Here is a 25,925-nt window from a genome sequence, read left to right as displayed (position 1 = left end):
CTGGTTTAAATAAATAGCCAAATCTAAACCGGCTGACTGTGTGCAGGCTGGTAATCCGCCTGGTCTAGATGCAACAAAAATCGAAAACATCTGACATTTCAAGTGTAGTACTGGGAAAAAAGCGTAAACCCCAAACTGAGGGAATCTACAACGTGCGGTGACTTAAGCAGAGGCACCTAAATGTGCTTTTCTGAGTGAGATTCTGTAGACTTTAGCAAGTTCAGTTCATATCTATGTCAAAAGACCCTTCTGCATTCCTGAACATTAGGCATGTCTCTGGCCTAAACATCCTGCCTGTGGCATTCCAGTGAAAGTTATCATCTCCTTAATTTGTGTTCTTTACAAGCTGCAGGTGAAAGATTATCATAAATAGCCTATATGTAATCCTTTCCAGGCAATCCCAGCCCCGTTCAGTTCCTTGCATGCAGTGAAAAGGCTGGAGAGAGGTTATGTGTTAATGAGGGGTTTATCACAAGAAAAGACATACAGAGGCCATGAGTCACAACTCCGTGTGATTTGTAATATCACATAAAGTAACACACGATAGACTGTAAAAGGCATGCAATCACAATACACGTTTTTGGTTTATTTAGCATGCAACATTTTACGGCAACTTAAGCCCCTTTCTCAGTTTGAATGAAACAGGCAGGCCTCGTTTTCCCGAATTCCTCTCCCCCTCACGGCTTCCAGTAATACGCCTCATGGCTTCCCACAATCATAAAAAGTGAAGTTATTTCACAACTCGCAGCACTTCCGGTCTGCTGCTAAAGCATGATAACAACGACTGCTCATAACAGGCACTGTGACCTCAAAGTAACCGAAGGTCCATAACTTGGCAGGATTTTTTTTTTAAACAATGATTCATGAGTATTGTTGTTCAATGAACTATGTAATGCAATATTTCACTTTTAAAAAATGTGCTGTGGATGTTTGTCTGTGAGGTTTGCATGGTTTAAGCCTTTGTTATTCCCTGCTGGGGTTATGTGAACTTGGGAACCAAGCAAGAAGCGGGAAAGGGCTTGGGGCCAGGGAGCACTGTGCTCTTGCAAGTAGAATCTCCCAGGGTATCAGACTACAAACATGGCCAACAACATGGCGGATGCAGCCAACGACCTCCGCGCAGCCAGAGAAGCCTTCTGCACCGCCAACGCATTGGGAAATTAGTGCATGGATCACGTGGTAGGAGTTCAAAGAAAGGGCAGTGCTTAATTTGTAGAAAAATAGGAGCCAGTACCCTTGTCAGGAGACCACCCCAGCTTACACCACCCATTGCCGCTGCCAATGACGGTACTTACACAACTACTAGTCATCATACTGCTACAAGTGTGACAGTTCAGACTGTTCGAGGCCCCCAAAGCTACAGGAATGGCTTTGGAGGCAGGTATTAGTTGTTTTTATGTCTATTTGCTTAAAAAACAACTGTTGTTGTGCTCATCTCTGTAATTCACAAACAGGGCCACCTGTTACTAGTCCCGGTTTTTTCAATTAAGTGCCAGTGCCAAGCACCGGAAACCACTGGCTCAAATTAAGCACTGATAAATGGGTATATAAGAATCACTGAGGCGAAGGAGTGGCCATGATTCCAAGACAAGCAATCAGGAGCCATGACGCACACGTCTCAGAAGGGTCATGATGGGGCTCCATCATGAAGGATCAAAAACAGCATTCAAAGGAAGGTGCAACAGGGATTCCACCTTCTGAATCCTGGCTGTCCGGCAAAGGAAAGCGACTCCATAGCTGTAGCCAGGGGCACTCACCTCCCCAGAGTAGATCAGACTGACTTCATCCATTTGAGCGCTGTGGACATAATAAGGCAGCCCAATCATAATCCCTGCCCTCCTACCACTGTAGAGGTAGGAGGGCATCTCCTACCTCTAGCTAAAAGAGCAACAACAGGAATATTCACAGCACATACCTACGTGGTGAAGACCAGTGGTGAGGAGGAAGGAAACGGTGGTAGTTTGTGTGCGAGTAAAGTGGGCTTGTGAGATTTGCTAGCTATGTACTTAGAGGTTGTTACCACGTCCCATGAGAGAATTGTGGAATGTAGAACATTTGACCAAGTTGTGTTTCATTTTGGTGAGTCAGTTGTTGGTCATAAGGGAAGGAGTTGATGTGATGTGCACTTTACTTGAAGTAAGTTAAAAAAACATACAGCTCTCTGTTCTTTCTTCTTGTGTCCTTCTTTGAAAAACCCTCTCCTACTAGGTCTGTGCAAGGAAGAGCCGACTGCGGGTATGGAACAGTTTTTGGTAATACTCGTCAACACCGGTGCAAGTGCAGAGAAGACCCAGGATTAACAAATGTACGGAACCAGCCAATAGTGCACAAGGATACAACCAAAGCAAGTATGTGGTAATGATGACTACATTTGAGGGGAGAATGAAAAACCTACCAGAGTAGACGAGAACAGTTGCAGGTTTAGATGTTGCTACACTAAACGAGTAACCAGCATGAACACGACAACATCAAAGTTACAGGTTCTACATAAAGAAGTCAAGGTCTGCTTTCAAGCATACCTGGAGAAATACTAGCCTTCCAGAAGCGATCTCTTCTTCGATGGAAGTTCTTCCAGTTCATGTGCCCATAGGGAAGGATGACCATCCAGGGAATCCAGCCAATGTCCACCTGCCTGGAAGAGGCCTCTCAAGACGTCTTCAGATATTTTGTCCTTCTCGCTATCGCTACCTCCTTCTGCCATTCATGTCAGCCAAAGCATTCTTGCTGGTTGCACATCCAAAACCTTTTAACACGTTACACCATTGTGAACATTCAGTAAAGAAAGGCCATTATTATGTACTTACTGCTCGATGCGGGGGGAGAGATACAGTTTTGGGAACACCTGAGAAGCTTCTGTGTCTTCAAAACTAACGGAAAGGAGGGCCACATCTTCACCGGGGTCTTCGTTTGCATCCTGCATATAACATAGGATACACTGCATTATTACACAGAAATACAGGCCAGCAGGTTTCAAGAAAGCTTACCATTTTGGTCGTACCCATTTTCAATGTACGCTCGCACTGCCTACTGAACTGATTTATAATTTGCTTACATTGTAACAATATTGGTTTATGTTTTTTACAACGTTCTAAGCATGTTGATTTTCACCTGCTTTACAGTATGTTCGACCCTTGGATCCAATGGAAACTTCATGGGTATTCATTTGGATGACACAGAGGGGGTGATCAAGATTCAAGGCGCTTCTACTGACGGAGAACGTTCGGACAAATAACGGGCTAAGCGGTCCATGGTCTTGCGGGGAGTGGGCCTGTTTTTAGGTCCCACCTTCAGAGAGCGTTTGCTGCTTGTCAGCAGCAGACATATTGTATCCAATGTGGACTTAAAATGAGCTTTGTGTCTGTCCTTTGCTCATGATTTTATGTATCACGTCTGCGTCTTAGTTCCCTGCTCCTAATTTGATGTCTTTCCTCCCTATTCCTATGTTTGTCGTGTCCAAGGATCATTCTGGTCTCGCTGTGTATTGATTGGATGAGTTTCATACTTTCACTGCTGACGTCAGACCTTGCGATGCAATGCATGAGGTCCTATTTCACTCACTGTCCCTTCCTGCTCCACCTTTCCTTTTGTGTGCATGGTGTCCATCTGGGGGGAAATAAGCATTGGCAAAGTTAATAGGTCTGCATCCCAGGTATCACGGATGAGACCAATTGGCTTTGCCGTGTTGCTCTATTCTGGCCTATTTAGAATGTCCAGACCCTTGTAAAAAGGTCGGTATGGTGGCCCGTAAGGGGATTTCCTGGCTGAAAGCTTTTCTTAAGTGTGCAGTCTTAAGATCTTTCATGCATCGCCTGTAGTTTGTTTGGCCTCTCAGTGGGTCTCCAGGTTTGTTCCTGAGCAGCGCCATGGCTTTCAAGTGTCCCAAAGATGTTGACAAGAGTCATAAGTCGAAACATACTGTTGCTTTTCACCTTAGAAAACGAGTAGTCAGATCTCCCTAAGCGCCCCGTCACCTGGATTCAGGCACAAACATCCAGTGGCACCTAAACAGAATTACAAGCAATGCAAACACACATACATTTTTCCATGGGTATATTCTAGCATGTAAAGCCTACCTGAATTTGGGGACAGAAATACACCAAAACTGCACGTTTTGCAGCTCAGTAGAGGTCAAACCGTGCAGTTTTAGTGCATTTCTTCCACTTTGAGGTGAAGAGCTCATGGTGGGGAGGTAATACTGGACCTAGAGGTATCGGTAATTACCGGCTGCAGTATTACTGACTCAAATGCCAAGCGGGATTCTGCACGAAACCCTCACTGTTTCGATAGTTTTAGTGTATTAAAATTCTACGAACATCTTATGTTTTAGTGTATTAAAATTCTATTAACATCTTATAATCGATTCACGTCACATACACATATTAATACAAATAAGAAAAAATAGCTTTTAATGGGAAGTAAATGCATTTCTAACTACACATTTCTGTAAATTGCAGTCATTATTTAATGTAAAACAATATAATATGTGAATAAAAACACCTCGAATAAATAACAGCGGGGGTGCTAATCGCTGGGGATTTTTATTGTCTCCTGCACAAATACGCCTTTAATTAAAGTGTCACAGTATAATAATATGAAAGGGGCAGGGTTGATGGAATAAATACATGGTGTCAAACATCTCCCTTAATGCAATTAGCATTTTTAAAAGCCACTTATAATTCTAATCAACCCTCAGCTACAAATTACAGTTACACCAAAATTAACTAATTGCGACTATCTGTGCGAGGCTCGATAAAAAGGTGAATGTTCGTCCACTCTGGGGGCCTGCAAGAATTTTGAAATGAAAGTGAAAAATAACATTGCTTGGTGGGCATCTTAAAGAAGATCATGTTTTGTCTTTAAAATATGTTTATATAGCAGCAAGACTCACAGAAAGGGGCGACAGAGCGTTTTGCACAGTACAACCATAAACAACAAGCATTGGTAATGCATCGGTTTCACCTATGTAATAAAGAGCTGTTTTCATAAATCATTGTATGGGAAAAGAAAAGAGCTCCCTGAGAAATAACACAGGGATGGAGAGGATGTGATGCCGCGGCCGGAGCTGCTGACTAGAGAGCTGGGGATCCCGATTCGAATCTTGGCGGCACCTTGCAACATCCTGTGATTCTATGCAAATCACTTAATCTCTCTGGGTATTAAACTGTTATATAAATATGCTGCAAGAGTGAAAAGCAAAACTTTATGAAATTATAGTTCCACCAAAGCGGATGTTAACAGTATTTCAGCAGAGGGAAACTGAAAAGAGAAGCAGATGAGGAACAAACATTAGTAAATGCAGAAAAATATGCTACAGCCACTAGAAATGAAGGAAAGGTAAGTGTGAGGCACAGGAACCAATGAGAAGCCAGGGAAGGGAAGAGGCAGGATGTAAGTCCGTTTTAAGTTTATATTAAAAACAATAGATTTCTCAAAACCTAAAAGGTGAGTGGAGAAAGAATCACAATTTTAGTTGCACAGTAACACACAAAGATCATCAGTAAATACACGTTTTTAAGAAGAGTAGTGAAGGAAGCAATGAAAGGAAGAAATAAGAGTAGTGCTGAGGTCATCACCAGCCTGTAAAAAGAGGATAGGATGGAAAGGATATTTGAGTTAAGGGGAGGAGGGAGAAACAAAGCTAATGGTGGATGAGAGAGGACCTAGAGTACCAGTTATTGGTGTAGAAAGGTCACAGGTATTTTTTGGCATAAACGTAATGAACTCTTCTCCATGTCTGGTCTTCCTGGCTTGATACGTATCCTTAGCCCTTTTCTTCCCCCCTTTACCTGCTTTGCTCCTTGATCTTGTTTTCCATGTTTTCTCTTGCTCTCGAAACGGAAGCATTTTTCCTTGTGCTCTATTCAACCACTGTATTTTTCAACATGCAATTGTTTTTCTGCTCCAGAATCTAATTGTAATTTTGTAACCGCTGTTTTGATATTTAACTTCCTTATGTAAAGCGCTCTTTTACCCCCCGGGTCGAGCCAGCACTAGCGTTCTGCGGAGTCCGATAATCATTGGCAGTTGCCCAGTGGAGCGGTCTTATGTAGCTATAGAGAATTTGAATTTAATTTGAATTTAAAAACATTTGTTGAGCGCGCTTATACCATGCGGTTTCATGGCGCTTTTCGGATTGCAAGACACCAGCAGTAGCAGAGGATGTTTAGGCAGCAAAGGCTCGGGAAAAGAGCAGGGTTTTAAGACTTTTCCGGAACTCTATGTAAGAGGAGGAGGTACGGAGTTCCACAGGGAGGGAGTTCCAGAACACGGGGGCAAGGACCGCAAATTTTGTTCCACCAGCCTTTTTCTTTTTAAATCGGGGGATAGTCAGGAGTGCCATGTGGGTGGAGCGGAGCTCTCTACTCGGTATATAAGGCTTAATGGCAGAGCATATGAACTCCGGAGCGGTGCCCATTTTGGCCTGAAAGGTAAGGCAGCCAAGCTTGAATAAGGCTCGCTCTTTCACAGGCAACCAGTGTAATGCCTGCAGGAGGGGGGTGGCACGATGAAATTTAGGCAGGCCGAGAATCAGGCGGGCAGCCTGGTTCTGCACAAGTTGCAGGCGATGGATCGCATAGGCCGGCGCGCCATTGTAGATTATGTTGCCATAATCAAGGCGGGAGAGCACCATTGCCATCACTATGATTTTGAGAGCCGGGAGGGAGAAAAAGCGAGAGATCTTCCTGATTGTTCTGAGGGAGAAGAAGCAAGAAGACACCACATAACTAACCTGGGGGTGAACAGAAAGTTGGGGGTTAAGGAAGATACCAAGAGTTTTGACTTTGGGAACAGGGAGTGGGGGGACACCAAGTGGGAGGGGCCAGTGGGACGGGGACCAGGGACTGCAACCACCTCCGGTCAAGACTAGTTCTGTCTTGTCCGGGTTGAGTTTGAGGTGGTTGCAGTTCATCCAGTCCTGAATGAGCAACATAACCGTTTGGACATTCTGGGCGGATGAAGGGGAGTGGGAGAGGTTGGAAATAAGCTGGAGGTATGTATTGCGACTTATATAGCGCACGTATCACCCGAAGGCATCAAGGCGCTTGCTTAGGGAACCCGTCCTGGTATTCCCCTGTGAGATACCACGGCAGGGTATCCACAAGGTGAAAGCCAGGCATCCCACCGCGAAGGGCCGTAGTGGAGATTAAGCAAGCTATTGCCCAGAGTCGCAGAGTGTGACCCCGTGAGTCGAGTAGGCACCGGAGCGAGAATTGTCGAGTCCGTGGAATTTTGGGCACAAGACCCGCCGAGGCGGGGAATCGAACCCTGGTCCACGGCCGATCTCAGCTTCCAGGTCTGCCGCCTCTAACCACTGAGCCACGCTTCTCCACCAGGTCATCGGCGTAATTGAACACCGTGACCTCGAGCTGCTGCAACATAAAAATGAGGGGGTAGATGTATAAATTAAACAAAAGGGGGGAAAGTGAGGAGCCCTGGGGAACACCACACAGTACCTTGCGGGAGGCGGCAGTGAAGCCAGCAAGATGGACCGCCTGAGCCCTCTCGCTCAGGAAGGACTCGAGCCACGCGAGGGCTGGGCCCTCTATGCCCGCCGCCCTGACACGGGTGAGGAGGATGGAGTGGTCCACCGTGTCAAAAGCGGCGGACAGGTCTAAAAGGATGAGGGCCTGCGGAAGGTTGGTATCAATGCCCTCGCGTAGGCTGTCCATCACGGAGATCACCACCTTCTCCGTAGAGTGGAGGGGCCGAAAGCCCGCCTGGCAAGGGGAGAGGCAGTGATTAATCTCCACGTGGGTGCTCAGGGTGCTGGTCACATGAGTTTCTAAGACCTTACCCAGGTAAGGCAAGAGGGAGATGGGACGATAGTTAGAAGGGGGCAGAGGGTCGGCACCAGCTTTTTTTAAAATAGGAATGACGACAGCAGATTTGTGGGGGGTGGGGACAACCCCATTGCTGAGTGAATCATTGAGAAGTGTGAGGGCCGGAGTAGGGCAGGCTAGGAAGATTTGTCTCAGGATGTGAGCAGGGGCAAAGTCCAGGGGGGAGCCCGACTTCACCCTTTGGAGCAGAGGGAGGAGTGTGGCTTTGGTCAGGAAGGGAAAGGAAGTTAGTTTAGGGATGGTGAGGGGGGGAGAAGGGTTAGTGAATGTGGAGGATGGGAGAGGGATATTGGTCTTGATCTTTGCGACCTTTTCAACGAAGAAATCGTTGAGCGAATCGCAGAGGGATTGGGAGGGAGGGATCGTGGCCGTAGCTCTATCGGATGAAGCCAGTTCGTGCACCGTGGCAAAGATTTCTTTTGATTGAGACTCCGCTGCCAGTATCCTATTAGAATAGAATGAGGTCTTTGCATCAAGAATGCCTTGCTTGTAAATTTTAAGGACAGATAGATAAATGGCTTTTTGGGTAGGGCAGTACGCTCTGGAAGTCTGGCTTTGGTTCACTCCTCAGCCGTCACCTACCCAGCCGGACATCGGACAGTGTTTTTAACAGTTCTCCATGGTCTTGTCTGTCTGTTTCTTTTTTGCTCTGACTGCTTTGTCTCCCCTGAAATACTTTACCCCTTCTGGTCTACCTGACTCTATCAGCATTCCTTCCCCTGTTTACCTTTCCCCCTTTTCCTTCCACTCCTTATAAAACGTGTTGTCTTGGATATACTACGCGCTAATAACCTTTTGTTATTGTGCAATCTCACGTTCGTCTCCTATGCCTATACTTGTAACTGTAACTGATGTTATTTTTGTAACCTGTAATTCACTGATCCTCATGTAAAGCGCTCTGATACCTCCGGGTCTAGCCAGCGCTATATAAAACTTTTTTTAAATCAAATCACAGGTAGGGAGATTGGCAGAAAAGCACCAGAAATTCTTCTTAGCTACTTGGACCTACATTACAAATTAACTCTCAATCGGAAAAGTTCCATATACAACTTGCAAAAGGATAAGTAGCTGAGCTTCAGAATAGCTTTTTCTTATTCTCGTCTTTCCACAGATTATTCATTTATATCAATATTCATAGGACCCTTGGGAAGAAGCTCTTGGTCGTCAATACTGGAGGTGAAGCTTAACCTCCATTAAAACATTACCGGCACCCAGGACTTTCCTCGACCGCAGAAGCGAGGAAGTAATGGAGCTAAAAGAAAAGAGCTCCCAACAGTAACTTACGCTGCTCATCCTTATCCTGGCAATGAAGGAGAGTGTAGGGGTAAAGGTAGGAACGCAGACTGTGGATCAGAATAGAAATTAACAAACGTAAGCAATGCATTCTATTAATGCATATGACTTCCTTAGATTGATTGCTGCAGTACAGTACATAACTAATCTTATCTTATCTTATCTTATCTTAGGTGCCATTTATAGAGCGCACTGACGCCGAGGCTTCCTGGCGCTGATGGACAGAATGAGTGAGGGGGAGACCAGTAGCAGGGTTTTTTAACAAAGGGAAGGAAAGAGGTGGGTTTTAAGTACTTTCCTGAAGTTCAAAAGAGAGGAAGAGGATTTGATGGAGAGAGGGAGGGGGTTCCAAAGTGCAGGGGCTAGGTGAGAGAAACGGCGACCGCCAAATTTCTTAGTTTTGATTTTGGGAGTGGCAAGTAGGTGACGGTGGGCCGAGCCGAGGTCACGCTGAGGGCAGTAGGGGCGGATGAGAGATGTTACAAACGCAGGGCCAGAGCCATGAAGGGTCTTGAAGGTAAGGCATGCCACCCTAAAGGCTGCCCTTTGGGCAATAGGGAGCCAATGAAGGCTATGGAGCAGGGGTTTGGCAGATTGCCATCTGGGGATGTTGAGGATTAAGCGGGCCGCTTGGTTTTGGACAACCTGGAGGCGGTGGGTCAGGGATGATGGGAGGCCATGGTAGATTGAGTTAGAAAAATCTAGGCGGGAGAGCACAAGTGAGATCACAACTTGGGTAAGTGCAGCGGGGGGAAGTAGGTGGCGGACTTTGCGGATCTTCCGGAGCTGGTACATGCAGGAGGATATTACTGCTCCCACCTGTGATCTGAGAGAGAGCTCAGCATCGATGATCACACCCAGGCTCTTTACAGTTTTTGCCGGGATTGGGGGAGGGCCTAGCTCCGACGGCCAGAACTGCGGGCCCCAGTGAGCGTGACTGAGTCCCGGGAGGAGGAGCTCCGTCTTCCCGGGGTTCAGTTTCAGCTGGTTCTGGTTCATCCAACCTTGGATGTGAATCATAACTGCGTGAAAGGTGTTAATGGCATGAGGTGAGTCGAGCGGGAGGATGATCTGCAGGTCGTCAGCGTAATTGAAGGTGACAATATCCCATTTTTGAAGGGATTTGATCAGGGGCCGGAGGTATAAATTGAACAGGAGCGGCGAAAGGGAGGAGCCCTGGGGGACTCCACAGTGCGTGGGTGCCTTGGTGGCGTTGTAGGGCCCCAGGCGGACCGCCTGTGTTCTCCTGGTGAGGAATGACTTGACCCAGTCTAGCGCGGCGCCCCGGATGCCGGCCTGCTCGACACGGTGGAGAAGGATGTCATGGTCCACCGTGTCGAACGCGGCTGAAAGATCCAGGAGGACGAGGGCTTGGGGAGAGCCTGCGTCCGCGTTGCTCCTGAGTGTGTCCAGGACTGCCAAGATGACGTGCTCAGTGGAGTGGGCAGGTCTGAAGCCGGCTTGATTGGGCTCAAGATGATGGGAAGATTCGATGAAGTTTGACAGGCACCGAGTGACGTAGGCCTCCATCAATTTTGAGAAGTACGGGAGGAGGGAGATGGGGCGGTAGTTCGAGGGCTCCGCGGGGTCGGCTCCAGGTTTTTTGAGGAGGGGCACTAAAATAGCCTCCTTGAAGGTGGTTGGAACGGTGCCGCTGCTGAGTGCCCCGTTGAGTAAAGGTAGGATACAGTCTGGTAAATGCAGGCATATGCTCCGCAGGACTGATGGCGGGCAGCAGTCTTTCGGGGAGCCAGATTTTACCCGGGTTGCTAACTCTGCCAAAGAGGTAGGGTCAAAGAGCGGAAAGGAGGAGAAAGTTGAGGGATTGTTGGGGCAAGGGACCGGTGGGGGTGACTGGGGAGAGGGGGGAATAGAGTTTTTGATTTTTGTGGTTTTGTCTAAGAAAAACGAGTTGAGGGTGTCACAAGCCTCCTGAGTGGGGGTCTGGGCTGGGAGAGTCCTGTCGTCAGTAGTGAGTTCGTCCATGACTCTGAACACCTCTTTGGATTTATCAGCTGCCGATGAAATCCTGTTAGAGAAGTGTTCCATTTTGGCTAGTCTGATGGCGGCTCTATATTCTTTACGCGTAGCCAAGTAGGACTGTCGGGCTAGGTCGGAGTAGTCACGTCTCCAGGTGCGTTCTGACTGCCGAGTTTTTAATTTTAGAAGCTTAAGATCACCAGAAAACCACCTGTGGGAGTTGCGGTGCCTAGTGCCGGGGAATTTGACCAGGGGGGCGAAGATGTCACTGGCCGATTCGAGCCAGGAACCAAGATCTTGTTCCAATCCGTCGATATCATTAGAGGGGAGGAAGGATGGACGGGTGTCAGCCAGGGCAGTAAGAAAGCCCTGGGAGTCGTATGTATTCCATTTCCGTGAGGAGCCACCAGCCATCAAGGGAGCAGGGATCTGACCGGCGACAGTGATGGAGGTGTCAACTAGGCTATGGTCAGACCAGACGCAAGGAGAGACGTCTGGTGTAGATAGGGCCAGATTGCAGGTACAGATCTGGTCCAAGATATGGCCTTTGTTGTGGGTGGGTTGGGTAACCTGTTGGGTAAGATTCAGGCTGTTGAGAGTCTCGAAGAGCTCTGTGGCATGGGAGCCAGCGTTGACATCGCTAAACCAGTAGTTTAGGTCGCCAAGAAGGGCGAAACTGGAGTGTGATGTTAGAAGGCTGGACAGTAGTTCACTCAGAGTAGTGGAAAAAGATGGCATAGGATGGGGAGGCCGGTACAAGAGTAGAAGGGTAAGGGTGCCGGTATCAGTTTGCACACTGATAAGTAGATTGTCCACCTTCGGAATGGAGAGGGAATAGGAAGAGACAGAGTTCAGACGTTTGGATATGATGGCTGCCACCCCACCCCCGGGGCGATCACCGGGGCGGGCGGCATGAAGGATGTAGTAGTCAGGGGGAGGGCAGCCAAAATATCAGGGAGAGACTCAGAAGTTAGCCACGTTTCCGTGAGCAGGAGCATATCCGGGTTGGTGTTTGATAGCAGACTGAAGATATCCTCAGAGTGTTTGACCAGAGAGCGGGTGTTTAGGTATAACACTCTGATGGTCGTGTTGTTCGCATTTGGTGCGACTGGGAGGGTGCTACTTCTAGGGTGGTGTCGGTCGGGGTGCATGATACCGGCAGTGCGTATACGGCGGATAGCCGTTGGGGGTGGGGAGGTGGTGGGGTGTTGCAAGTCTCTAAGGGATTGAGGGGAATACGAAATATGATGGTCGGCGTAGCGTGCCCTAGGGCCCGTACTGGCGCAGACGGGCGCAGACGGGCTGCGCGTCCGAGAGATGCACATTATTTATGGGGCGTGGAAGGGTGGTGCGGGGGGCGTGGCCTCGGTCCTCGCCGAGCTGGCAGCGGGAAAAGCTTGTGAGGGCTGCGGCAGCGATAACTCGGCTGCGCAGGAAAACAGGGAAGCCAAGAAGCAAGTGCACACAGGTAAAGGTGACAATAACGTTTTTTAAAAAGATTTGTTAAACAAGTAAAAAGCTCTCGGCTTTCCGCCTCAAGAGCACAATCTGTCTGGGCTGCGAGCGCTAGTCAGTCAGCGCTTTTGAAGGGTGGTGCGGGGCCGTGGCCTCGCAAGGGGGCGTGGCCTCGGTCCTCGCCGAGCTGGCGGCGGGAAAAGCTTGTGAGGGCTGCGGCAGCGATAACTCGGCTGCGCAGGAAAACAGGGAAGCCAAGAAGCTAGTGCACACAGGTAAAGGTGACAATGACGTTTTTTAAAAAGGTTTGTTAAACAAGTAAAAAGCTCTCCGCTTTCCGCCTCAAGAGCACAATCTGTCTGGGCTGCGAGCGCTAGTCAGTCAGCGCTTTTGAAGGGTGGCGCGGGGGCGTGGCCTCGCAAGGGGGCGTGGCCTCGGTCCTCGCCGAGCTGGCGGCGGGAAAAGCTTGTGAGGGCTGCGGCAGCGATAACTCGGCTGCGCAGGAAAACAGGGAAGCCAAGAAGCAAGTGCACACAGGTAAAGGTGACAATAACGTTTTTAAAAAAGATTTGTTAAACAAGTAAAAAGCTCTCGGCTTTCCGCCTCAAGAGCACAATCTGTCTGGGCTGCGAGCGCTAGTCAGTCAGTGCTTTTGAAGGGTGGCGCGGGGGGCGTGGCCTCGCAAGGGGGCGTGGCCTCGGTCGTCGCCGAGCTGGCGGCGGGAAAAGCTTGTGAGGGCTGCGGCAGCGATAACTCGGCTGCGCAGGAAAACAGGGAAGCCAAGAAGCAAGTGCACACAGGTAAAGGTGACAATAACGTTTTTTAAAAAGATTTGTTAAACAAGTAAAAAGCTCTCGGCTTTCCGCCTCAAGAGCACAACCTGTCTAATCCGGTGGGGGTTTGAGGGGTGGCAGGATAGGGAGGCTGAGGACATGTGGACCACCCTTTTAAGAAACAAACTTATGAAGCACAGCAGGGCCGACAGCAGTTTGGACCAGGAAGCAGTGCCCAAGCTAGGACTACAATAGTTTCACCATTCAGGATTCTCTCCTACAAGAGCTGAATAACTGGGAGCCTTTTTTGGGGACCAACTGATGAAGGTTCTCTCCTGTTTTGGATGAATGAGGAGGAGAAAAGCAGACAGCTACTTGGATTATTTTAAGAAAATAAAATTACAGTGTTTGATAAAAACATATCTTTTTGTTTTAGAATACCGTCGTCTGCCAGAAAATAGAGAAATGCTAAGCAATGACCTCCAACATCTTGGCAGAAATTACTACAATTTAAAACACTGCATTTAAAGTCATGAGCTTCAAATGCTATGGGTCGAGAGACTTGAAAGTCAAGTACATTAAAAAGTACAAACCAGACCCTGGTCCCACTGAACATAAACTAGCAGCTTAAGAAGAAAACTGCTATCAAGTGTTTCAAGCATCTGGTAACCTGACAGACAGTAAAAACTTTAATCAGGAGAATGAAGCCATGAGAACACATCAAAGAGTCAACGGTTATCCAGATCAAGAACCTGATTGTGTATATGGCAGTGTTGCAAATCAATAAACCGGAGTACACTACAGGACAAAGGCGTTGGGCAGAACAACCTGATTTTCATCCTACTTATGGTTGGCCGAGATTGCTCAAGTAACCCGCCTGCTCTGTTCCTTTCCCTCCAAGACGTCATCAGAAAAAGAGTCTGTATTCCAGTGCCAAATATCAGGCCTTCATAGCTTCCGTCACAGAATATTGATCCACGACGCCACCCAAGTCTAAAATATGATGCTCGAAAAAACTCTCAGAGATTTTTTAGGAGAGGGAAGTGCCATGGTCAACATTTCCACTGCATCCTGCCTTCCTTCTACTCCACCTCCATGGCCATGTCTGAACTGGGGTGGCAGAGTGGGCTAAAGAACAGTGATGGATTAAACCCAGATCTTTTGACTGGGTGTGAGTGTTTGATTGATTCAGATGCTCCGTCCATCACCACCCCCTTTTGTACCGCTTTGTTCGCCATAAGTTTGGCAGGGTATGCTCAGACGTGAGTCCCTTGCTCACTTTGCCACTGGATTCAAGCAAGCCTGGCTGAAGACGGCTGGAATGCCAGAAACTGGTCCTAGGAAGCTTGTTTCCGGTCCAGGGAAGGCATGGCTTGGCAGTTCGGGCTGGACTGTTCCCATGAGGCACAGGGTTCAAGTTCAAGTTAGAAATTTGTATAGCACACTACTCACCCAGAGGGTCTCAAGGCGCTTGAGGGAGGGGGGGTACGTTATTTATCAAATATCCAAGTTTTGAGTTGTTTTCTAAAGGATAGGTGGTTCTGTGTAAGGTGGAGGTGGGTGGGGAGAGAATTCCATGTTTTGGCCGCTAGGTAGGAGAAAGATCTTCCTCCCATGGTGGATTTCCGGATGCGTGGAATTGCGGCGAGGGCTTGATTGGACGACCGCAGTTGGCGGGTGGGGGTGTAGAAGGTCAGGCGCGTGTTGAGGTATTTGGGTCCTAGGTCGTAGAGGGCTTTGTGTGCGTGGGTGAGGAGACGGAACGTTATTCTCTTGTTGATGGGGAGCCAGTGGAGGTCTTTCAGGTGATCGGATATGTGATTGTGGCGGGGTATGTCTAGGATGAGTCGGGCTGAGGCGTTCTGAATGCGTTGGAGTTTTTTCTGTAATTTGGTTGTGGTTCCGGCGTAGAGGGTGTTTCCGTAGTCCAGTCGGCTTGTGACAAGTGCATAGGTGACCGTCTTTCTTGTTTCCGTAGGGATCCAGCGGAAGATCTTTTTGAGTATACGTAGGATGTTAAAGCATGATGATGAGACGGCGTTGATTTGTCTGGTCATCGAGAGGGAGGAGTCTAGAATGAATCCTAGGTTGCGAGCATGGTCCGTTGGTTTGGGTGCGGTGCCCAGGGCCGGTGGCCACCATGAGTCGTCCCAGGAAGAGGGGGATGATCCTAGGATGAGGACTTCCGTCTTATCTGAATTTAGTTTTAAGCGGCTGTTCTTCATCCATTCGGCTACGTCTTTCATCCCTTCGTGTAGGTTGGTTTTGGCGGTGTTTGGGTCTTTTGTGAGGGAGAGGATCAGCTGTGTGTCGTCAGCGTAGGAGATGATGTTGAGGTTGTGTTTGCGTACGATGGCTGCGAGGGGGCTCATGTAGACGTTGAAGAGGCTGGGGCTGAGCGATGATCCTTGTGGTACGCCGCAGATGACCTCGGTGGCCTCTGATCTGAAGGGGGGGAGGCGGACTCTCTGGGTTCTTCCGGTGAGGAACGAGATGATCCAGTCTAATGCTTTTCCTTGTACCCCGACGTTGCTGAGGTGTTTTATGAGGGTGCTGTGACAGACCGTGTCGAACGCTGCGGAGAGGTCTAGTAGGATGAGGGCAGCTGTTTCTCCGTTGTCAAGTAGTGTTCGTATGTCGTCTGTGGCTGCGATGAGGGCGTCTCGGTGCTGTGTTTGGCTCGGAAGCCGGATTGTGATGGGTCGAGGGAGCCGTTGGCCTCGAGGAAGGCGGCAAGCTGGTTGTTGACGGTCTTCTCTATGACCTTGGCAGGGAAAGGGAGGAGCGAGATGGGGCGGTAGTTCTTAAATTCAGTCGGGTCTGCTGTGGGTTTCTTCAGTAGAGCACTGAGTTCGGCGTGTTTCCAGCTTTCTGAGAAGATGGCGGTGTTGAGGGAGCAGTTGATGATATCCCGGAGATGGGGTGCGATGATGGAGTCGGCCTTGTTGAAGATGTGGTGGGGGCATGGGTCGGTTGGAGATCCGGAGTGAATGGAGTTCATCAAGCGGATGGTGTCATCGGTGCTGATTGGGTCCCAGGCGTCAAGGGTGGTGGTGGTGGGCTTCAGTTCGGTGGAGGTGAGGGAGGTGGACTGGTCGCCAAAGCTGTTATGTATGTCAGCGATTTTGCTGTGGAAGAATGAGGCTAGAGAGTCGCAGAGGTCTTGAGAGGGAGTGATGTCGTTGGTGCCGGCGCTGGGATTGGTAAACTCTTTGATGATGTTGAAGAGTTCCTTGCTGTTGTGGGCGTTGTTGTCGAGTCGATCCTTGAATGCTGATTTCTTGGTGGATCGAATTAGCTGATGGTGTTTGCAGGTGGCGTTCTTGAGGGCGGTCATGTTGTTTGAGGTTGGGTTTTTTCGCCAGGCTTTCTCGAGGGTGCGGCAGGTCTTTTGGGATTTCTTGAGTTCGTCATTGAACCAGGGGTCTTTTCCGATACCTGGCTTGTTTTGATTGTTTTTCAAGGGTGCTAATTCGTTAGCGCTGTGTGTGATCCATTGTGTGAGGTTGATGGCTGCTTTATTTGGGTCCAGTGATTTGGCGGGAGGGTTTTGATAAAGCGATGTGTTGAGCTGGTCGGTGGTAATTTTGTTCCAGTTTCTGCGGGGGATTTGTTGTGGGTGGTGGTGGGTCGTGGTCTTTCTGTAGTTGAAGTGGACGCAGCAGTGGTCCGTCCAATGGAGTTCTGTGGCGTGATTAAAGAGGATGTGCTTGCAGGAGGAGAAGATTGGGTCGAGCGTGTGACCGGCGTAGTGGGTAGGGGTGTTTACCAATTGTTTAAGTCCTAGATTGGCGAGGTTGTCCAGAAGGGTGGTGGTGTTGCTGTCGTTGTTCTTTTCCAGGTGGAAGTTGAGGTCCCCTAGTAGAATGTAGTCCTCGGAGGGGAGGGCGTGTGGGCTGATGAAGTCGGTGATGTCTTTGCTGAATTGTGTGCGGGGTCCTGGTGGTCTATAGATGAGGGTGCCTCTGAGTGTGGTCTTGGGGTCGGTGTGAATCTGGAACTGAAGGTGTTCGGCGGCTGCGAGGTTCTCGTCGGAGCTGGTTGTGATGCGGATAGTGTTCTTATGGACGATGGCTATGCCTCCTCCTGTTTGGTTGATGCGGTCTTTACGAATGATCTTGTAACCGCCCGGGATGGCTATGGCGATGTCGGGTGCTGATGAGGCGTTTATCCAAGTTTCTGTAAGAAAGGCGACGACCGGCGTATTGGTGTCTAGTAGGTTCCATAATTTAGTGGCGTGTTTGTGGACGGATCGGGTGTTGAGTAGGATGCATTTCAGGTGGTTAGTGTCGGAGCTCTGTTTGGAGTTGGTGGATTTGGTGTGGGTCTTGATACAGTCGAACTTGCAGGAGTGGCAGATGAAGGGTCCATGGGTGTGTCCTGGGGCGGCTTGGTAGCAGTCTGGGAGACGGCCGGAGTTGAGTGCATTAAGGGTTGCGGTGTCGTACGTTATGCGGGTGGAGTGGACTATGCGGGGACCAGGGGGCCTGGCGCTGGGCGCGGTCCAGGCGCGGACGGGCGCAGACGGGCTTACCTTTGGCGCGCCTTCGGCGCGCGTAGTGCGCGCCCGCTGCGCGTATGTTGCTCCGACATAAGTGGATAGTGAAGGGGGGCGGAGCGAGGGAGGAGCAGCTGGGAGGCGGGAGCGGGGTGGAGAGATGGGCTAGGAGGCACAACAACAACAAGATGGCAGCAAAAGCGAAACAGGACGAGATTGGGCCACAATCTGCAATAACGCTATGCTATGGGCAGTGGCACCGGCACAATCAGGCACAGGAAATTTAAAAAAGCAATGCGGGTAATGCAATTGAATAAAAGCAGCAGTCAATAGTACAGCGCTAACGATACAGTCAATCAGAGTAAAGCTCAGTTAATTAAAAGCGGCAGTGAGCAGGATGGCGCTACGATCTCGGCAATAGGAGTAATGCACAAATTAATCTAAGCAGTATTGAGCAGAATGGCGCTACGATACCCAGATGAACCAGGGGGCGTGAGGAGCGACCGCTTCTGAGCAAGCCAGGACGGTCACAGCGCTTGGACACACGGGACGATTCTTAACTATCAGTGGGAGGGAGGAGCAGCTGGGAGGCGGGAGCGGGGTGGAGAGATGGGCTAGGAGGCACAACAACAACAAGATGGCAGCAAAAGCGAAACAGGACGAGATTGGGGCACAATCTGCAATAACGCTATGCTATGGGCAGTGGCACCGGCACAATCAGGCACAGGAAATTTAAATAAGCAATGCGGGTAATGCAATTGAATAAAAGCAGCAGTCAATAGTACAGCGCTAACGATACAGTCAATCAGAGTAAAGCTCAGTTAATTATAAGCGGCAGTGAGCAGGATGGCGCTACGATCTCGACAATAGGAGTAATGCACAAATTAATCTAAGCAGTATTGCGCAGAATGGCGCTACGATACCCAGATGAACCAGGGGGCGTGAGGAGCGACCGCTTCTGAGCAAGCCAGGAGGGTCAGACTGATTTGCATATGGCCATGTCTGAACTGGGGTGGCAGAGTGGGCTAAAGAACGGTGATGGATTAAACCCAGATCTTTTGACTGGGTGTGAGTGTTTGATTGATTCAGATGCTCCGTCCATTACCACCCCCTTTTGTACCGCTTTGTTCACCATAAGTTTGGCAGGGTATGCTCAGACGTGAGTCCCTTGCTCACTTTGCCACTGGATTCAAGCAAGCCTGGCTGAAGACGGCTGGAATGCCAGAAATCGGTCCTAGGAAGCTTGTGTCCGGTCCAGGGATGGCATGGCTTGGCAGTTCGGGCTGGACTGTTCCCATAAGGCACAGGGTCAGACTGATTTGCATATGGCCATGTCTGAACTGGGGTGGCAGAGTGGGCTAAAGAACGGTGATGGATTAAACACAGATCTTTTGACTGGGTGTGAGTGTTTGATTGATTCAGATGCTCCGTCCATCACCACCCCCTTTTGTACCGCTTTGTTCGCCATACGTTTGGCAGGGTATGCTCAGATGTGAGTCCCTTGCTCACTTTGCCACTGGATTCAAGCAAGCCTGGCTGAAGGATCCTGGAATGCCAGAAACCGGTACTAGGAAGCTTGTTTCCGGTCCAGGGAAGGCATGGGCAGTTCGGGCTGGACTGTTCCCATGAGGCAAAGTGTCAGACTGATTTGCATATGGCCATGTCTGAACTGGGGTGGCAGAGTGGGCTAAAGAACGGTGATGGATTAAACCCAGATCTTTTGACTGGGTGTGAGTGTTTGATTGATTCAGAAGCTCCGTCCATCACCACCCCCTTTTGTACCGCTTTGTTCGCCATAAGTGTGGCAGGGTATGCTCAGATGTGAGTCCCTTGCTCACTTTGCCACTGGATTCAAGCAAGCCTGGCTGAAGGATCCTGGAATGCCAGAAACCGGTCCTCGGAAGCTTGTTTCCGGTCCAGGGAAGGCAGGGCTTGGCAGTTCAGGCTGGACTGTTCCCATGAGGCACAGGGTCAGACTGATTTGCATATGGCCATGTCTGAACTGGGGTGGCAGAGTGGGCTAAAGAACGGTGATGGATTAAACCCAGATCTTTTGACTGGGTGTGAGTGTTTGATTGATTCAGATGCTCCGTCCATCACCACCCCCTTTTGTACCGCCACCTCCATAAGAGTCAGGTCTGGGAACAACCTGACAGAGGGAAGAGGGCCAATTGACTGGATGTGAAAGCTAAAGTGTTTTTTCTATTTCTAGTGTAGATGTGCTAATGTGGCAGATAAGGGAGTGTGTGTATGCTGCAAGTGTGAATTCAAGATCATTTTTATCTCTGAAAAGATCCTTTCTAGCGTTGCATGTGTCTGAGAGCCAACACATCTGTCTTTCATAACTTGCTCTCACAATGGAAAGCAACTTCCCCCTTCCCGAGACGGCCTTCAGTGGCACAGGAAATGTTCCTTGGAAAAGAGCCTTGGCCTGCCAGGAAAAGATTCGGCGGGAGATACAGAGTGTTCTCCCTGAGCAGACTAGAGTAGGAATAATTCTTGATTACAGACTTCAGAAAAGGCAGACAGTCTTAGAAAACAGGAAGAGCATCTCAGACCAAGAGTGGGAGCAGAGCTGGGATAAAAGAGCCCTCGGTACTGTTTGCTCAGATCAGGCGCCATTTCGGTTTATAGAGGATTCGTAAAATCAAGGCCGCAACCCAGGGAGCCAGAGCTATTGGTAATGTAGAGGAAGAGTTGGAGCGAAGAAAAGCACAGAGAGGGTTGAACGTTGTTGAGTAAGAGAAAAGAACCAGCGGGTTGGAGGGAGAGAGGACAAGGGAGTCCTACCACTCTATCTTCCCCTCCTGGGTGTTGGTCCAGATCAATACCAACCCTTAAGCTGTTAGACCTTTATTTATATTTGCAAAGAATCCCACACTTTGCAGATTAACTACATTTTTTCAGAAACCTTAGAAAGAATCTAGCTAGATAACAAGTTGAGCTTTGATGGAAATGAAGTAGCAGACAAAGGATTCCCTTCCAAAAGAAAAAGCATCGGAACCAGAGCTCTGAGGAAGAATGACAATAAGTATTTTCTTCCACAATATCTTCTGCATTAAAACACAATGATGTGGAGGTTGTACTAATATACCTAAAACAATATGTCAGTATGGGTGTTTGCTAACGAAAAATAGGTACACGTTTGAAGAACCTAATAGTGAGAGTAAGAGTACACAAACACCCAGGCAGGGAAGGGAGGCTGGAGGTCAGAAAATCAAGGCACAAGATGTCACCCTGCAACACAATCCAGTACTGCTATAATGCCAAGGTAATTTATATATATAGGAAAGTGTAATTTATTCTACTCTGTTACAAACATGTGCAGATGTACTATTCTATTCCAAACAGCAAATCTATACTTACCTCTAGGAAGGAGGATGGCGCGGCTTTTCTCAACAGAAAAGATGAATTTTGACAAAACATTTCTACCACCGAAACATTGCAATTCACTTTGATTGGGGGCAGGAAGAGACTAATGCCATGGGATGCAAGGCCCTACCAAAGACTGCAGGACATTCAGAAGCGTGTGCCAACGGTGACACAAAACCAAAACCCGAAAACTTTGCAATTTTCTTCTCCGTTATGTTGCAAGAGGTTGGACTTTCCTCAATTCTAATCGCTGTAAAACAATATCACCCTACAATAACCTCCTCTAGACTTCTCTTGGGGGTAGGAGCAAGACCATCTTCTTCAATACTGACAGCTCCACCTCCTATCCCAGGACTAATGAATATGCCTTCACTGAGGATGAGGAATAGTTGGAACTGATAGACATAATTTCTTCCTATCCTCTGTTGGATTTATTTAGATCACATACATTACAGGGACCAGACAACAGCGTACATGGCTAATCCCTGGAGGAGACCTGCTCCCTGAACATGTGGAGTGGTAAACATATCCCTACATGTTTACCATTTCTATTAGTCACTTAAGGAAATTTACTAGCAAACTACTGTAGGAGAGGACATAAGGCCCATCCAGACAGATATTGCCCTCCACTAGACACACAGTTACTTCATACAATGATGCAATAGCATTACCTCTGTTTAAGAGTCTTGGTGATCTACTAATGAGATACTCTTAGGATCTGGTAGACATGCCATACATGTAGTATAACCCATATCAGCACAGTCAGTGCTTTGGATCCCAGCAAAGGTGTTGCAAGAAGGTAGAATAGGATGATGGTGCCAGTAAGATCATTCTCATCTGATTGAGGGGCTGCCAGAGTGACTAAAGGGCAAAACAAGGCAGTGGTTTCTAAGGGTGGCATGGAAACCCATGCCAGCCCTCACCGTTGTAGGATACTCTTGTATCTGGCTACTATCCTTACAGCAAGTCAAAGCAGGTGAAGGTTCTGCCAGACCATTTTAATTGCACCAGAGTTAGGGGCACATGCATATGTGAGATTCATTAATGGGACTGCCAAGACCCTGCTTCAGACTCATTACTACATGTGCCTCATGATTCATCCAAGTCCCCAGTTATTTGACAGCATGCTGAATAAGGAAGTCCAGCTATGCAGGGGTGGCTTACTTCTCCTCCAATCACAACTGCAGCAGGTTTATAGAAGGTGAAAGGATACTGAAGGCCAGGAGACAAAGCATACTCCTCTTTGGGCAGTTATGTCTTCCACAGTAGGTTACAGGAAGGACTAAAGTTCCAAGCTACATAAGCATCTGGTGTCCTTGCAGCTTTTAGGTCTTGCTTACAGAAAGCGTTATGGACCTACTGTGAACAACACAATACACAGAGTTAGCTTTGGGTCACCCTTATTCATGACCTATCTCTTGTCTGTCTCTGCTCCCCTGCTCTTAATTCAATGACCGTCTTCCCTATTCTTGATTCTGTCCCACCCCTGGAGCACAGCTTCTGCAGCATCATTTTGATTGGATTGGATGTATCACTTGTGGACATCGTGTACCGTCATCACTGGATTAACTCATCATGAACACCAGGACCAGTGACGTAAATTAAAGGGCTTTTGCTAATCTTACTGGTGCACCTGCTTTTAGGGTTCCCATAACTCATGACGAACATTTATTTTAGGCATCTTCCCAACTACCTAGCTTTAGAAATTTAAGCTGGAGTTGCCCAGCAGCCTACTGAACATTGGCTGGACTGAGGACCTGGGTGGACCTCTTTGCTGAGGGTCCACTTCAGTGTCTGTAGCGGTGGACACAATGTGGAGCCGGTGTGCTGTTCTCTTTCTATGGCTATGGATAAGCTTACCACACTGCTGAAGCTATGCTTGCCTGGCCTACTGGTGCTGTTGGCCTCGCCCTGAGTGGTGCAAACCCCCGGCTCTCCGTCAGTCGATGGAGTTCTGTAATTGTTGCCGCAAGCCTGACCCTACTCTGCCCCTCACCACAAGGAAGCTGGCTGAACATTTCATGTCGAACACATCAGATGTTCGCAAACATCTGCAGAGTCCCAAGCACTTTGTAACAGTGATGGAAAAGGGCTGCTTCATAGATCGACTGCTGCAAATGCAGGTGAGATGGTGGTGACTCGGCCTCACACACACTTTTCTCTGTAACCTGGATTAATTACCGTATAGTGCTGAACATCTGCTTTAACTTACAGCTGAGATTCCTGCACTATTTGGAAGGTTACCAGTTCATTGTATACGCGTTTGAATGGCTCGTGTGAATTGCGGTTAGTTTTTTGCCTTGTCCTTCCCACTCATGTGAATTTTATAATGTGTGTGTGTGTGTGAGTACACATATGAATATGTTTGAAGGCATTACTAATAAAATTGTTTAGAACAGGTAATGCTGGCTAAAAAGTGGTACTGTACTATGAGAAGTGTGTTGCACTATATCCATGACCATTCGAATGATGTGATTGTGCAGCTGCTGTGATTTTTGCATAATTTGAGATTTAGCGCATTTGCCGCATAATCCACAACCTGCCTTATAATCTGCAGATTTTAACAAAAATATCTTTCTTGCTCAAACGATTCAAAAGTTTGCAAAAATGCAGCGACAACTGTTGCTGCGCACTGAAAGGCCCATAGCAACGTTGGACTTGTCAACTTTTTGTTGCTTATTGCTATATTTGTGTATTAAAATGATACTGAGGCGCAACCAATGCGCAGACAGTGTTACCGAGTGTAAAAATGACCAAAAGATTAAGTAATATTATTACCAAACGTGCCGCATTATGCTACCAAACTTTTTTGCCGCATAATTTACTCACCCTTGCCCCATACTCTGGCCCCCTGCCACATAATTCCAGTGGCAACCACAAGGAGATGATGGAGGGAGAGCTGAAACTTTTCGGACACTCACCCCAGTCACAGATCTGGGTTGAATCCATCATCGTTCTTTAGCACACTTCGCCACCTCAGTTCAGACTCAGCCATATGCAAATCAGCCTTGACCCTGTGCCTCACGGGAACAGTCCAGCCCGAACTGCCAAGCCAGATCTTCTCTGAACCGGAAACAAGCATCCTGGGACCGATTTTGGGGTAACACCCCTCATCAGCCAGGCTAGCTTGAATCCAGTGGCAAAGTGAGCAAGGGACCCACATCTGGGCATACCCTGCCAACTTACGGCGAGGAAAGCAAACACAAGGAGATGAAGGACGGAGCGATGAACTAAGTTGACAGGGTATGCCCTGATGTGGGATCTTGCTCACTTTGCCATTGAATTAAAGCTAGCTTGGCTGATATGGGGCATTACCCCGAATCCGGTCCCAGGATGCTTGTTTCCGGTCCAGGGAGGACCTGGCCTGGCAGTTCGGTCTGGACTGTTCCCATGAGGCACAGGGTCAAGACTGATTTAAATATGGCTGGGTCCAAACTGGGGTGGCGAAGTGTGCTAAAGAATGGTGATGGATTAAACCCAGATCTGTGGCTGGGGGTGAGTGTCGGAAAAGTTTCAGCTCTTCGTCCATCATCTCCTTGTGTTTACATAATTCCAGTGGCCCTGACTATACCTCAATTCACCACATACATCCTCTCTTTAGAGTCACCTTGGTCTGCCCGCCCATGTCTGCCCATAGCGAAAGACACTTAAGTGAACCCACTTCCAACTGCACACAGAACACCTTGAGGGCTGACTATAAGTGCACTGAACTATATCCAGGGCTTTAATTGGGCAAGGTCCTGAGCAGGTGCTGAGACGGGTCCCTATCGGGCTCTCCATGTTTGCCTTCACCCTTGGGGTGAAACATTTTTTTTTAACTGCAGCAGTACCACCTTTACCGCCTTTGAGGTAACTTCAAAGATACTTTTTTTATAGTTCTTTCAGTTTCATCATTTCAAAACTGAAGAATTTTCAATGTTTTAAGCAAGAAAGACATAGTTGTTGCTTATTCATAGGCAACTAACCAACTTCGACAAAGTCAATAGACCTGACTTGATGTAGGTATAATGTTACTTGGTGTATTATATATCTGGATGCAATGACAGAGACAGCAAAATACCAGTCGGGCGACAGACTGTGCTAAGCACAGAGATCTTTAGTTTACGTGCGTTTAAGCCACGCCCCTAATTACATCGGCCACGCCTCTTGAAGAGAACTCCCACCCGCTTCAAGTTTTTTCATTCCACTTAAAGCCCTTTCTTATCTCATGTAGAGAGCTCAGTGGTCCAGGAATGACTGGCCCCAGAAATGACTGGCTCTGGAAATCTGACCTAGTAGACCGTTTGCCCCCTCCCTTTTTGACTTTCTGGCTTCTTTCCCCTTTTTGTTCCTCCTCCGTTGGGTCGGCTCCCTAATTTTTTCGGATTTGGCCCTCTTAACTTTTGGACTGGATCTCGTGTGCCACCCGCCATTTTCGGACCATCTCCTGTTGTCGCTCTTGTCCTTGATCCGGCATCTTGTGAACTGGTCTGTCCCTGCTGGGCTCCAGCTGGGTGACCTATCCATCGTCCTCCTTCTCCAGGGATCTGTTCCCTGTTTGTGACTATTGTTTATACTTATGGTCCATTCTTCGTTTTCTCTCTCTTTCCTGTCCCTATCTGCTTTTCTTACTTGTTTCTCGCTGATACTCTTGTAAATGCCATGCGCTGTACATTTGTAACATATAATTGTCCAACCCTAATCGCTTTTGAAATGTAATCTTGAGTGTTTTTC

At 48.3% G+C, this 25,925-nt stretch overlaps 1 protein-coding gene across 2 annotated transcripts in view; it reads right to left on the bottom strand.

The window, feature by feature from the left end:
* Window positions 1–25,925, bottom strand: part of BABAM2 (BRISC and BRCA1 A complex member 2) — a 961,268-nt gene that overhangs the window by 499,702 nt on the left and 435,641 nt on the right. For both annotated transcript variants that reach the window (XM_078647504.1, XM_078647505.1), the window contains exon 7: window positions 2,805–2,914. In XM_078647504.1, the coding sequence (XP_078503630.1) occupies window positions 2,805–2,914 (110 nt within the window). The remainder of the gene's footprint in view (window positions 1–2,804; window positions 2,915–25,925) is intronic.

The sequence above is a fragment of the Lissotriton helveticus genome, chromosome 6 (genome assembly GCF_964261635.1).
Source record: "Lissotriton helveticus chromosome 6, aLisHel1.1, whole genome shotgun sequence".
Taxonomy (NCBI): Eukaryota; Metazoa; Chordata; class Amphibia; order Caudata; family Salamandridae; genus Lissotriton; species Lissotriton helveticus.
Note: the sequence above shows the minus strand (reverse complement) of the source record. Positions and strands in the feature narration are given on the sequence as shown.